General features: G+C 32.7%; 1 protein-coding gene across 1 annotated transcript in view; it reads left to right on the plus strand.

Moving 5' to 3' along the window:
* Positions 1-15,190, plus strand: part of LOC110998575 (runt-related transcription factor 3) — a 35,088-nt gene that overhangs the window by 16,148 nt on the left and 3,750 nt on the right. Inside the window, exon 5 of the mRNA XM_022267279.2 lies at positions 2,654-2,821. Within this exon, the coding sequence (XP_022122971.1) occupies positions 2,654-2,821 (168 nt within the window). The remainder of the gene's footprint in view (positions 1-2,653; positions 2,822-15,190) is intronic.

Consider the following 15,190-nt stretch of genomic DNA (forward strand, 5'->3'; position numbering starts at 1 on the left):
ACTTTATTCAAAGAAAAATTCAAAATTCACCGAAGGTCACTCAGGTATATAAATTATCTTAAAACAGCAATAAATAGGCATCTACAAATATTATTTACAGAAGATTCTACAACTTTTTCAAAATATTGTAGATGTCTTATTAAATATTAACTTTATTAACTTATTTGTTTGTTAATTATAGAAGTATATTTTAATTTGCAATTTTTTCGTTTATCAATGAAGCATGAAATCTTACGTTTTTTGAGTAATTAAAGTGTAAATTTTAATAAATACCTCAAAATTGTACATAATTAAAAGAAAATTTTCGAATTTGAGGTTTTTTAAATTTTTTGCATTTTCTAATAATATTTCCTATAGTAATGTATATTTTTTTTACACCATCAGAAAGTAGATATTTCAACGAACAAAAAGCCCCCAAAACTTTTTGAAAAAGGTGAAATTTTGACGTCAGAATTTTCGATTGAAAATTAGGGTGCTTTGTTGATATTAAGTTAAAATGAGGCGAAAAAATAAATATTTTTCATCAAATAAATTACAGTATATTTGGGACATAATAAGGTAAGTTTTCACCAAATTTCGTAGAAAAAAAAAACTTTTAAAAAAAGATATAAATAAAAAACCAAAAACTTGGTTTTTTGAATTTTTCACCTAAATTTTGAGGTTATGTGAAAAAATTGTAAATACCAAAGTTGTAGATCTTTTTATGACCTACAACTTTGCCATTTAACTTTTTTCCATAGGACTGGTAGTTTCGCCGGAAATCAAGATAAACAATTTTTCCCCCTTAAAAGTCACCCCCCTCCCACTTCCCGAACTCGGATCGACCGTAATTTATTTTTCCTTTCATTTTGATCATATTCCCCTGCATTTCTAATGGGTTTCATCCTACTGTAATTTTTTTTGGTTTCAAAAATTATCGACACTGGTCTATAAGACGTTTAAATTAGTGCTGGAAGAGCCACAGTTCATATACAAACTAAACAGAAAAGAGGTGTTTGCAGTAAATGCAATAAAAACACAGATTGAAAAAAGGCATTGTTATAAACTATACTATACACCGTGTATCAAGCAATCGCACCCCGGGTTGTCTAAGAAATACCTTTTACCCTTGTAACTCTCTATAATAAAATTTGAGGGAAATTATCAAGATTATTACGTAAATGCGAGTAGTATTTATATTCTACACTCAAATACCGGGAGATATCCACAAACAAACGCGTGGCGCGTGCCAGTACGACTAATCAAAATAAACAAAAGCGATCAAAACAATCCCGCTTACACAGATATCCCAAAACAAAGAGTGTAGGGGACAAAAAGCGTACTTAAATCATAAGCTTCAAACTCCAGAGGACAAGAAAGGAATCGCGTGCACAAGGGACTTAAAAGTTTGACTTAATAGACTTAATTTGTAGGTGCCCCAGTGTAAGCCGCTTCACAGCGACCCTTGTTAGTGAGGTGCTCATCGATATCGATATATTACGTAATATTAATGTTAAATGAAGCTTCTTTATTCTATTAGTTATTACACATAAGGATAATAACAATGTGTCTAAGCAACTAAAATACGTAGGATTTCCGGTTAAATCCCTCGATAAAATGTTACTCATAGTAATAATTAGACAACGGAAATAATAACATGAATCACTCGGACATACTTATTAAAAATTTAATTATTTTATAATAAAGTATATACCTATATAATTATACACTCTAATGAGCATTGGCCTAGTGGCTTCAGCGCCCGATTCTCATCTAAGTCGTAGGTTCGAATGGTGCACCAATGGACTTTCTTTCTATATGTGTATTTGACATTCCCTCAAAGGGTGACGGAAAACATCATGAAAATCGGCTTGCCATAAACCCAAAAAGTCAAATGATCATGAAATCTGATACCCAGACCTAATTTTTTTATACTAAAGCTACTTGCTAGAGTGAAATTAAAATTATTTTCTTCTTTGCTTTTAAACCTCATAAAATCCGTAACATATTCAATCCCATAGAAATTATCGATAATGATACGCATCCCTAATCCACGACATAACAACGATTAGCTCCCTGCATTTGTTTGTGTCGATTTCACAAGATAATTGCATCGATACATTTTGTATTATATAAACTCATAAACTAATTATCTGCATATTTTTTTCCGCAAAGAAATTATGGCGGCGTGTCTCAAACAGGCGGCTCGCCCTATTATTTCAGCCTAACCAAAAAAATATTACCTCTAATAAGGTGATTGACACAGGGCTATTTATTTTGGATCAGGAAATGCAATTTGGACTATTCTTTCTTTAGTCACGGAAGTCCACACGCAATAGGTTTCTCTTAGAAAAAAATTGGTTTAATAACAATAGTAAGTATCAAGAAGGAGTTGCCTTCTACTACTATACTATTAGAAAATAACGATCACGAAAAATATAAAAATCTCAGGCAAATATATATTTTTTTTTAATGTTAAATTCTGATGCGACAATTTGTCAAACGTTACTGAATGTATTTTAAGCTTAAAAAACAAATAAACATTAACTTATCGTTTATAAGCGATATCTTCCAGGTGCACGACCGGGGATCGTACCTACGACTTCAACAATGAGAGTAGCCACTAGTCTAATACTACTGTTAAAATATTTATTCATAACTCTATTTGTTTTAGGTACAAATGCATCACCTCACCAAATAAGAGCGATTGGGTTCCAACGGCCGTTCATCGCAAGCACATCAATGTCACTACGGGATATAGATTACAAGACATCACCTCGGCTGCGGTCTCTGTCGCATGAGGAAAGAGAATATAAGACTAACGCCAATTTACCACCTGAAGGTATGTATTTGACTGAATTTACTATATTTACTAGATTTATGGACTATACGGGGCATATACGGGGATATATCGGGGCACACGGTATACGTTTCACACACAATTTTTTTATATTATTTTACTTAAGACTCTTAATGTAATGATTAATGTTGAGTTAAATAGACTTTACTTATTTCTGTTACAGACACCTTAACATTGATTTTAACCTTTCGCTACGATAATTGCTACTATCCTTCTATCGGGACTAGTAATTTTGCGCTGTTGATTAAATATATTCTTTGTATGTGATTATTAGTAAATATTGTAACCGCAACGAATTCTTTTTTAACGTCTAGTAACGTCTTCTGTAACATATTTCCTAATAAGCTACGAAATTAGTTCTAAAATTGTGAATGCTCTAACAAGTAAGCTAAATGCATTAGTGTTCACACTCATTATCATTACTTCATTCACAATCACGATCTAACCGACTACATACCATCTTATTTGTGAACTTACCATAGTCCTAATAAACTGTAGAGTCGACGCGGTCGATGTTTTTTTATTGATTTCTAATATTTAAATTCATTTGTGTCAAATAATTTACTTAACTCAAGAATATTAATTTTATACAATTTTAAGAGTATCTATGTTCATAAAAGGAATATTATAACTCTTCTATATATTAATTACTGCGTGAACACAATTTGTTTAAGGGACAAATAAAGAGATAAAATATCGTAATCAGAGTAATTTAAAAACATTTAGTAACCACAAATTTACATTCCCTAACAATGTCTCGGCGCTTGTTCTACAACTTATTACCACTTTAAACTACACTGAAACGTGTACATTATATATAAACATATTTCGAAATTCCAAATAAAAAAAAACAAACGAAATTCCAGAGTAAATTTTCGTGCCTTCTCTATTTATTCGTAAGGCAAAAGTTCATAAGCTTTGGGGCGTTTAAAGCAATCCCGGCAGCGACTTTCATCAGCACGACGCGGCAATCTGCGCGCGCGCCTAATGACGCACATTACTCGTGTTATTAGCCCTCCTGACTTATGACAACTCTGATTACCAAATCATTTTTTTCATGTTATAGGTAAAGTTTTATCTTAACTTATCTAGACGTGCATAGTAAGCGGTGTTGGCTTTATGGCTTCAGCGTGCGACTGTCATCCTAAGAGCCGTAGGTTCGATCCCCGTCTATTTACTAATAAACTTTCCTTATCTGTGCGCATTTAACTTTCGCTCAGACGAGCAAGGATAACATCGGGTAGAAACCTACTTTCCTTAGACCCAAAAAGTTACTGTCGTGTGTCAGACACAGCAGGCTGATCCCCTACTTGCCTTATATTGACATATGATCATGAAGCAGATACAGAAATCTGAGGCCCAGACTTAAAAAAGGTTTGCCGATTTAATTATTTATTTATGACATATACCGTTTCATTCAAAATCGCACGAAATACTAGTAGTAATGCAAATAAATACCATATATACATTAGTATGTACCTAATGCGCCTTTGTATTGGATTTTAACCTATATGTATACAGGAAAGTCAGTCGCATTACAAACACAAGATTGTACAATGCCTACAGAATTGCCTACTCAAATACGTGTAAACGGGGATGCCGTGGGCGCAATCGGAACAAGACCATTATAGATGAATGATGAACACCTTGCACCCCAACAATCATCGTACGATATAATAGGCATTCTGATTATTTGTATCGATTTGTTTGAAAACTGAACTGAGTTGTGTACATCTCTTATAGTAATGCGTAATTACAAATGTCTAGAAACGGCCATCGCAAACGTGCTTTAAAACTATTTATTAATAACAGATGTCAGAAATCTTAGCAGGTACTTTTTTTCAAATTGAGGGCTGTAATTCCTAAACGTAATATAGAGAATTAGTAGAATAAAATAAAAGATAAAGAAGAGTGGTATAAAGTATACAGTGACCAAAATTTTCTGCTCTGTGTTATTAAACATGCAAACATACATTGCATCAGTCTGGCTTTGACATGAATGTAACCCTTTCTCACCTTTATCCAATAAACCATATTATTTGACAACCGCATTTTGTACAACAAAGTCAACGACTCGTTTTTATTACGACAGGTTAAATGCGGGAGTCCTTACATCCTGTCTATAATGCTCTTAAAATTTGCCTCCATCAATACCTTGTGACATGTTCAGGTTCTTCGTTCAATAACTATATATGTAGTTGTGTAATTAGGTTTGCGGAAAATGCCTTTTATGAAAATAATCGAAAATGGTTTTCCTAATTTATTTGGAATAAGGAAAATATAAATTCGTTATTTAAATGTTTCCACCATACAACATGATTTCTGTTCATAACGACTAGTCAACGACCTCAAGTCTACGAGAAAATAACAATAACATCAAACGCGATCACGAGAAAAAACCGACGACTGCGCAGCCGACAGTGTCATTACGACGGACGGTTATGAGTTGGAAATATTTATTATTTGATTTAAAATTTATTATAGAGTTTTATTTAGAATCCGAAAACTCCTGGATTCAGTATCCGATGGTACAATACAATAGAGAAAATAATAAATCAAACAAACGTTTTTTACTTTAAAAATAATAATGTAAACTGTGTGTATTCAATATAAGTTAAAAACAATTACTAGATATTAGTATTTAATAGAGTATAATTACAGAATTTTAAAACTAATATTTACCGCCATTAATACTAAAACTCTAATTAAACAGGAATATTTCACAATATCATTGCTAACGCTAATGACATGTCATTATGAAACAGTTGATTACTAAGCGAATGATTGAATTTACGAATTTCACACCTATTAAAACTCGTTGAATAAACTAAACCGAAGGAATCGAATTGAATGAAGCCAATATTACATAGCACCTTATTTCCGGCGTATTTTCGATTTGATTGATCAATTTCGATGATCAACTTGGGGGCCGTGATTGGCTACCGCTGGAACATTATCTCTAGATAAAAATAAAGCATTATAAAGTAGAGCAGGTTCGGTTTGTGGTTACACTTATTCAAATAAAGTCAATCTTGGTGCTGGCCGTGTGAAAATTTGATAACGAAACTATAGATCGATGGGGCTGCAGAAATCGAGGGGCAATGGCTGCGGTTACAATACGCTTCTGTGGGAAACAATAACGTGTATGGATTAGCAGACTAAGCCGTGATCTCTCGCCAAATCATTTGACTGAATAAATGCTGGTGATAAGCCGTCACTTGCTCTTTGGCTTTTAATGGTAAACAAAAGACTGCTATGTACCTGTCTTTAGAAATGTTTCTGTTTCTCCTTATGTAAACTATTGACTTATGTAAACATTGACTTGTTTAATTCGTTTTTAATTTTGTATACCTAACCTGGATCTAGTTCGCTCAGCGCCTTCTTAAGTTTGTATGTAATTTTCTCAAGAGTATATATATTATTTTTATAATATATTTTCATAAGCAATTGATTGTCATCATTGGGTTTGGTAGCATAAATAAAATAAAATAGAAGGGTTTGAAATGTTTGATCAATCGAAGCGTTTATTCAGCTCCATGAATAAAGCATTGTTTTTTTGCTACTGATGGCTAGTATTTCATGTTTTTACTTAATGTTTGGGGACTTCTCTCCAGGTGTTGTACACGTGCAAACGCGCAGACTTACAAACGATAATAATTCAATCAAAAACAGGTGAAAAATAACATCAAAGTGTTAAGTATATCCATCAAATGTCTTCATCCCAAAACTACTATTAAACTGTAATAAAGGATATAAAAAGATTTTCAAGGGTATTAAAACTATTAAAACGTATGGTAGGCGGGACCGTGTGGGCTGCAATAAGCTTCCTAGCCGCAAACCACAGCTTCTGGTTCATCGGGACAGTTATCTTCGGCTTATTTTCTATTATCATTCACATTTAATAGTTAACCTTTTACCGTTAACAAATATTCATTACCTCGAAAATTTATCGGATATACGTTATACTTTTCTTAGTAATATTATTTGAGTAATTAATCATGTATGTGATTATAACTTTATATTTCTTTGTTCTGTACGTTTCTGAAAGGTTTTCAATAGAAAAATGATTACGTTTCATAATATATTTTTATTACCTACAACTTTGCCATTTGACTTTTTTCGATAGGACTTTTAGTTTTGCCGTAAATGGAGAAAAACCGTTTTTTACCCTTTAAAACTCACCCCCGACCCCTTCCCGACCTCAGATTGCCCGTAAATTATATTTCCTTTCATTTTTATAATATTTCCCTCCTTTTCTAATGGGTTTCATCCCACTATTACTTTTTTTTTTGGTTTTAAAATTTATCGACCCTGGTCTAGAAAGCTACTTTTGTTTTTAGCAATTACTGCAAACGGACTGCAGTGAAATTAGTCTAGCCATCTTTTATTCATCTAATCCTGACTTCCCCCCATCGCGAGGACTATTTTCTATTCGCGTTTTGTCGCAAATGTAATTTTGTTAGCGCGGTCAATCACTGACCACAGAGAAAAGATCACGGTCGTTGGACACTTCTAATATGGTGAAATAAAATCAATGACGCTACGCGGTAAAGCCTACCAAACTCTACCAATTGCGTTTGGTATACCTTTAACCTAATCTATGTTATATATTTTTTAAATGTTTTTATGTAGGATAATTGGTGTGGGAATTATTTTGGAATTCTATCGAATTAGTAGTAACTGTTTAGATATGTAGTGGAATAAATAATTAAATTTAAGAATTTTTGTAATATAGTGCTTAAATCTAGCAAGAGCTTCTCGATTTACCCTTTTTACTGTATTTACCCAAGGAACTCATTTTTGTGTACAATATGTGTTTTTTCTATATACATTTATTACATTTCATAACTTTCTAAGAATACAAAAAGCCTCTCCAAAGTTGTGTTATCTGATTTTGTCATAAACCACAGTGTTTAATATGCATCGTACTTGGACCATCGTTTTTGATCAAACTGTAATTTCTATATCATTTGCACAATGCGCGCACGTTTCTTAAATGGTTGTATTCTTCTTGACTTCAGGTGGCCTAATGTCCCGCATTTGTGGTCGGCGGCAGGATACGCTTGTACCGTAATGAGCAGCACATAACGAAACCTTACAAATAATTCAACCCATTAAAAAACAACCGAATCACGTACTATCCTCCAGAGGAAAACGAGTATCGGATAACACAAACTCCTTTCTCTTTCGATAGCCCTACGTGCGAAGGAGAAGCAATATTAATATTCGATGTTTTCTGATACAATTCGAAGTGTGCATCGGGCTCAATACAATCAATTATTTTACTACGTGCAGCACGGCTACCTTCTGTCGGTAATGTGCTTATGAAAAAAGTTTGAATTACACAGCGTAATTCAAGTTTCGTATCAAATCATGCTTGTAGAACAAAAGCAATTTACGAGAGGTATAATTTGTGAGACAAAAAGACACTTGAAGTTAAGTCCACCATAGGTTCGCTGTGTTTTGTGATGCGCGACTAATTTAATTATCCTTGTGAAAGAACATGAACGATGCTCTTACAAACGAAGTAGCTTGTTTGATTACCTCAAAGCGAGGAAAACTCTCAAAATTATTGAACTATTTAGCCAAAAAGAGGTTGTGACTCTATGGCTTCATTTTTCCATTTTCTTAAGGTATATATTTCGTAAATAATCAAAGTCGATGAAGTAGTAGTAATAGTCTTATTTACATTACTAAATAAAAGATTAATTATTCCATACAGAAACCATCTTTTACGTGTATCTACACGAATTAACAAACAATTTGGATTAAATAACTTAGTACTTACATTATTAATTCAAGTATAAGCAAGTATCCATAGCCAATGATACAGTATCTCCGTAGAGCAGTAGGTATGCCGAGATGTGATAGGTAACACTAGCCTGCATATCGCGTGTTCGACGTATAAAATTACGCGAGCGGCCGGCTGTATCAACGATCGTCAATCGGTCGGATTCATTCCGTGTAACAATACCTCTGTAGGGCCACTCAAGGAGCGCGTGAGCGCTAAGCAATTCATAGCGATAAGCGATTGAAAAATTGCACGGTTGCGTTCTAGAAATTAACGTTTTACAACGGAACAGAGATGGGCTGCATCTTTTTTTAGCTAAATTTCAAAATAGAATAAGAGCTTTAAAAAGTAGATTTATCTTTTAACAAAAGACTGATCCTTTTCCTTTATCAGAGTCATTACAATTTAACAGAAAAGAAAACTACTACTACTAAGACGGATATCATCTTAGTAGTTTTCTTTAATAAGAGGCATTTGTTCATAAATAAATTTTCGTTAATTATAATTTAATTTATTTTATGACGAGACTATAAAAAAATTATAGAATATTTTCACGAAGGGACTTTATCATGTTTTCAAAACCATATTGATATGGTTTTAAATGTAAACAGACCACAGTTCCTTCCGATAAAATTTGTGGTTGCTTCTGATAAAGTGTTGTGGTTTTTGATTGTCACAAACCTCAGAATTGGCTTATGAATAGAAATTAAGTTAAACAAAACCACTCAATGTATGACTGCCTTTGTATACTAATAACAGCTTAATTATTTTAATTAAATCGCGGATACTAGATTTATTAAATACCTGTGTTGATGAAATCGCACGTGTTATGGCCTGCTTCTAATCTCCACAACTTACATTATCCACAGTGGACGTGTCTTAAGAGTCAGACGCACTCAGCCGGACCAAATTACCCTCACCACTTCGTACAAATATTGATTTGTTTTCTATCATTCATATTTACTATAAAGCTGTCTTGATTCATTATAGTTTCTGTTTTGTGTGATAATAATATGAATATCTGTGATGTGTTCATATGATTTTAAGAATGCCAAATTACTACTGTTATGTCTAAAGGAACTTCTAAAAGACTTAGGATATACGGGAAAGGTCAATGCTGGAATAAATGTTCATATATTTTTGAAAGATTTTCCATAGTAAATTTTTTGTATAGTATTCTATTTTATATTTATAACCTAGTAATCTGTGACATAGTGAATGTTCACGTAAAATAACCCACACCTTGTCTGCACTTTTGAGAATTCTATCAGGGTCAGAAACATGACTGCCTTGAACTCTCAATCTCAGATGTTTAATTATTACTTAGAATACTTTGTTACTTAACCTTTATGCCAAACGTTACATACTTTTTAATTCAAATTTATTTGTTACTAAAGTTATAGTTGGCTAATATACAAATCTTATTTAAAAATTATAGCTAAAATATTTTTTTTGCTATAAATGCAAAAATTAAATAATGTGCAAATGTTTACGTTTAGATAGTTAGGCTTTTATTATTCTAAAATTCCACCATTATGAGGAGCCAACCTGCCTCGTGATGAATGTCCGAACCAATTCGACTTAGGATCCTTCAAGAATAAAGCATACCAATTTTTATAGGCGGACAACGCACTAGCGTTAGTAACATAGCCCTCTGACAATATGAATATCGGCGCAGGACTTGGCAAGTTTAGTTGCTCAAGGAGCCGAGCCAAAAGCTTGAAAAGTAAAGTAGATGAATGACTATTTTTGGTTAAACAACATTTTTTATATTAAAATTGATCTAGGTTTTTATGATGTTACCAATCTTGTCTAGCTTAAACAGAAATAGTTATAAAGTCCCGATTACAACTTCACTCATAACGTTGCCCGGAGATTTTTCCGCAATATTCAGTATGTGATTAAATGCTTACAATCTTTTAAGGTTTTTTTATGCAGCGACTGTCCAGCCTTGGAAAACGTAGGTTTTAGTAAATTCCATAGCGACTAGTAGCTTCAAAAACTTTAGTGAAATGAAAATTATAAAAGATTGGAAATCGGTAAGTCCCCTCGTCCTGGCTTCGGCCGTCAAGCGCAGGATGTATCAAATTACTCCGAGTTACAGTGTAAGTGATCAGCAACAAAAACCGTACAAAACAACGATCTTGAAGGGTGAGAATATTATGGGAGCTGAGATTTATACAGCTTCGGGAAAATATGCAGCAGGAGATTGACCTGGTTTTATTTCATATAAAGTAACGTTTCGGATTTCGGTGTCTAATGGTATTTATGGAGTAAGGCAATTCAATAGTAAATTCGACAAACTGTTAGTCGAGCAGTGAAACTTAACATAGGAGGAAAGCCAGTGGTCAGTGTAGGAATCTACAAAATTACATAGATAATTAATATCCGCGTACAACCGACTTCTTTATTAGCGTTCTCTGATAGACGAATCGTATCATATCATCAATTATTAGAGAAACAAAAACAAGCCTAATTTTAAAAATACATTGATGAACGTCTGCATGTGCATTGTGACTCCCGCCTATCTCTTATCAGTAAACCACTAATGTTGGCACCGCAAAGTTTGCGCCAACGTGTGAACAAGACCGAGCGTGATCAAAGGAAGCTAATTACCACCCCTAATCAACGCCCTTGATTGGTGGCGCCGTATTTGTATTCGACATTCGCTTGACGAGCTATTGTGCATGCATACCGGAAAAACTATTATTACTTAATTAAAATGTATATTGATTTCAAGGGTCGTTGTTCGAAATATTTGAATTTATGCATTGATAGGTGAAAGTTGAAATGTATCAGTATGAATTTAATGTACATCGTACTTTTTTGTAGTGCAGTGAATGGAGACGTACTACATACTACTTATACTTGTAAAAGCCAGTCTCAGATTTCTGTGTCTGGATCATATGAGTTTTGTTTTTTTTCACGATGCCTTCACCGTAAGAGTGAGTGTTAAATGTGCTTATAGAAAGTCTATTGGTTAGGCGTGCAGAAATACGTCTTTACTCTTTACGGATGACAGACGCAAGATAGTCCCACTAGGGCAACACTGTTCCTGACTACTATACTTAACATACTTGAAAAAACTTTCGATACGACGATACTTGAAAAGAGATTTTCAAATAAATCAGTTACAGTTCAAGCATTAAAATTTCTTAAGTCATACAAAATTATTTCATAAATTATTCAGTTGTTTTTCAACAGATTTTTCACTTTTCATTTGAGATGAAACTCAGGATGTTTTGACAGTTGTTTACGCGGGTCGAGGGTGTTAATGTGACATTACCTCTAGGCGGGAGGCTGTGCGGGAGGGGGTGGTAATTATCCCACGTCAGCAGCAGGCCTAGGCTTGTCCGTGTCTATGACTGCGTAGTACGATGAGTTGAGCGAACCATAATAAATTTATTTTTACCTCACTCCTCTTTAGTAGGAAAATAGTGGTTATTTTAACTAATTTTTATAACAATATTCGTATATTAGCTTAGATGTTATGCTTCTGTGCAACTAAACTGTTTCTTAAACTGTTTAAAAAGGTTATATAGTACCTATATTATTAAAAATATTACATTATTTTATACAGGAAAACTAATTTATTAAAGAATATAAATAAAATATAAATATATAATTGGCACTGCGCCCTTTTTAGTTGTAAGCCACAGATTTCTGTATCTGTTTACTGATTATTTGTCAATATAATAGGCAAGAAGGTGATCAGTCACCTGTGCTCAACACACGCCGGAGACTGTAGGTCTAAGGCAAGACGGTGTCCATGTTTTCCTTCACCCTTCAAGCGAATCTTATAAATACGCACAAAAGAAAGTGCACTGGTGCACAGCTGGGTATCAAACCTACGGTCTCAAGAATGAAGGTCGCAGGCTGACCAACACAGCTCTTATGAATAATAATAATAAAACCTATACATATTCTCAATCACTACTACTACTACACTCAACGTACTCAACTCAGACACAAAAATCACCGAAGTGTATCAGATATAGAAGGTTCCTATTTAAAAAAAACCCTCCGTAATATTCCAATTACGAGTTAAACATAATGTTTCATTATTATATAATACCTATATGATTAATATTTACAACAAATTTGGTCAATAATATTCGTTGTTATTAGATAACATCGCATGAAGCCGCGGTTTTTCCGCCATTCTATCGCGAGCATTATTTTACATTACATTTTGTCAGGAACCGCAACCCCAATGCACCAAGCGCTTTTATTTAGACACCTAATTAAATATTTATTAAGTGCATATCTCATTTATACATTAACCCGATTTTAATTTCATGTACCAGCGCACAAAATTAGGAACAGTAATGGTCGGACCGCAAAATGAAGTGGGTTCGTGTTCTGCTACTAGTTGAGTACTCGGTGCACTTCACCAAATTATTATCGAAATGAAGTTTTCAATGCTACTAATGCGAATCGATTTCTCCCTCCTAAATGTTGCCAGCTTCTAATTATTTTCTAATTGCAGACTTTAGGAAATTCAAAATTATTTTTTTAAATGTTGCCAGTTTCTAATTATTTTCTAATTGCAGAATTTAGGAAATTCACAATATATATAAATAAAGAATTAATAAGTAAAATTCTAAGATTCATATGATTTATTCAAATATTTTATTTTGCCTTTTAGACAAGTGCTCCAAAGTAACACTAATATGGTAATGACTTTGATCTTCACTATTTCTTCACTAGTTGTTTCATATATTTATTAAAAACATAGTCAGAATTGTTAGAAATAAAATTAACATATTCATTATTGAGTAATAAGACAAACTAAAAAAACAGCGGAATGCTGTAGAAAGGAAATAAAAAGTCGATTAAAGTTTGTTATATATTTGACTAGCAACACGTCATGCTTAATTCAAACAATATAAAATTAAATAGTAATCATTTAAACTATATTTGAAAATTAATTTTATATATCCATCGTTCGTTCATATCATTTAATTCGCTAAAAACTGTATATATATAAATAAAAGATAGCACATCATAATTTTCTTTATACTGCGCCTGTTTCACATATAATATTAAATAATATTAAAAAGAGACTGTTTTGTCTTATATATATTTATTTACAAATATTACAAAAGTCTTAGGGACAAAACATTGACTTTTAGCGTATAAATCAGACTATATTTAGGTATTTGAATATTATTTCTTTATACATACTTTGAGTGCTCATTTTAATTTTTTTTAAGAGCTTTTAAATCGAATAATGATGACTGATTTTCAAATAATAGCATGAGTGAATTCGAGGTAAGCAAACGTGACGCATTTCGGATTCAAGACCTACATATACCTATATTCCTATTAAATAGTGTTTACGCCATCATACATCTGAAACAATACTATAAGAATAGTTGAACCTTACTCGAACTATGACTCCTGTCTAACTTTTTGTCATTGTAAATTTTTGTCTTACTTTTGTCAGACTTATATTTTATTGACGTATATTTTATCGGAAATTTATATTTATTTAAAAAAGAACAATTATAACTTACATTTAACACAAAAAAAAATTCTTTAATAGGCAAACACAGCATGCTTTATACTTAAAGCAAGTTATAAATGATACGCTATTACATAATTTTGGAAAAGATTAGCTTAGCGAAGCTGTGAGTGAGAGATAGGATAAGATGAATTATATCTGTTAATGAAGGAAAAACTACCGCAAAGTAATTTATCAGCGAAAGGGGTTCTAATTAGCGATTTTGGATGACAAGAATCTTCTTGGGATGTTATATAGTAAAATCGGTTCTGGAGTTCTCCGAACGATCCGGCCACGGTCAATACGGAAAAAATATTATAATGGACTATGTCTGTGCGATATTTATTATTTTATCACTCTTACTTCACAATCGTAGACAACTCAAGACAAGACCAAATAGGAATATCACCAAAAGGTGTACTAGTTTTACAATTTTGAAAATAACATACCTACATATTATATTATTTTTATTTAGATGTTATTATTTAAAATACTTAACGATTTTTGTTTTAACGACCGAATCATATGTGTCTGGACAGGTCTTTATTATAATTCTACATGTTACATGGCTATAGGCTTGTGAAACAGTTAACTAAACATTATAGTAGCCATACCAACAAAAAGTTGATAATAAATGCCCAGTGTTTACTTCATTGCCATATTTTCCGTATTTGTAACTTCGATCACTTCCGGTCATAGGTGAAGACGTTCCTCCTCAAAGCTAAATGTAAATTCTCAATCTATTTATGGTTTTTCCTGACGTGTTGTATTAACATATAGATAAGTCGTAATCAGCACGACGCGTTTAATTTTACTAGAATAAAGGAATTAAATGTGGGAATTACCAGTGCGTCACAATAAAACAGGTAAATTATAATTTCAAAATTATTAATTTACAATTCCAATTATAATTGTATAGAATATATAAGTACCAATTGTAAAATGTTAATAAATACATTTTTATAATGTAACATGTGTAACACGTAAACTTTATTTTTCGAAATAAAGTAATATGGAATGTGTGTAGTATGGATAATTCGAATTTCAAGAACGT

Source organism: Pieris rapae, chromosome 2 (genome assembly GCF_905147795.1).
Source record: "Pieris rapae chromosome 2, ilPieRapa1.1, whole genome shotgun sequence".
In the NCBI taxonomy this organism is placed as follows: Eukaryota; Metazoa; Arthropoda; class Insecta; order Lepidoptera; family Pieridae; genus Pieris; species Pieris rapae.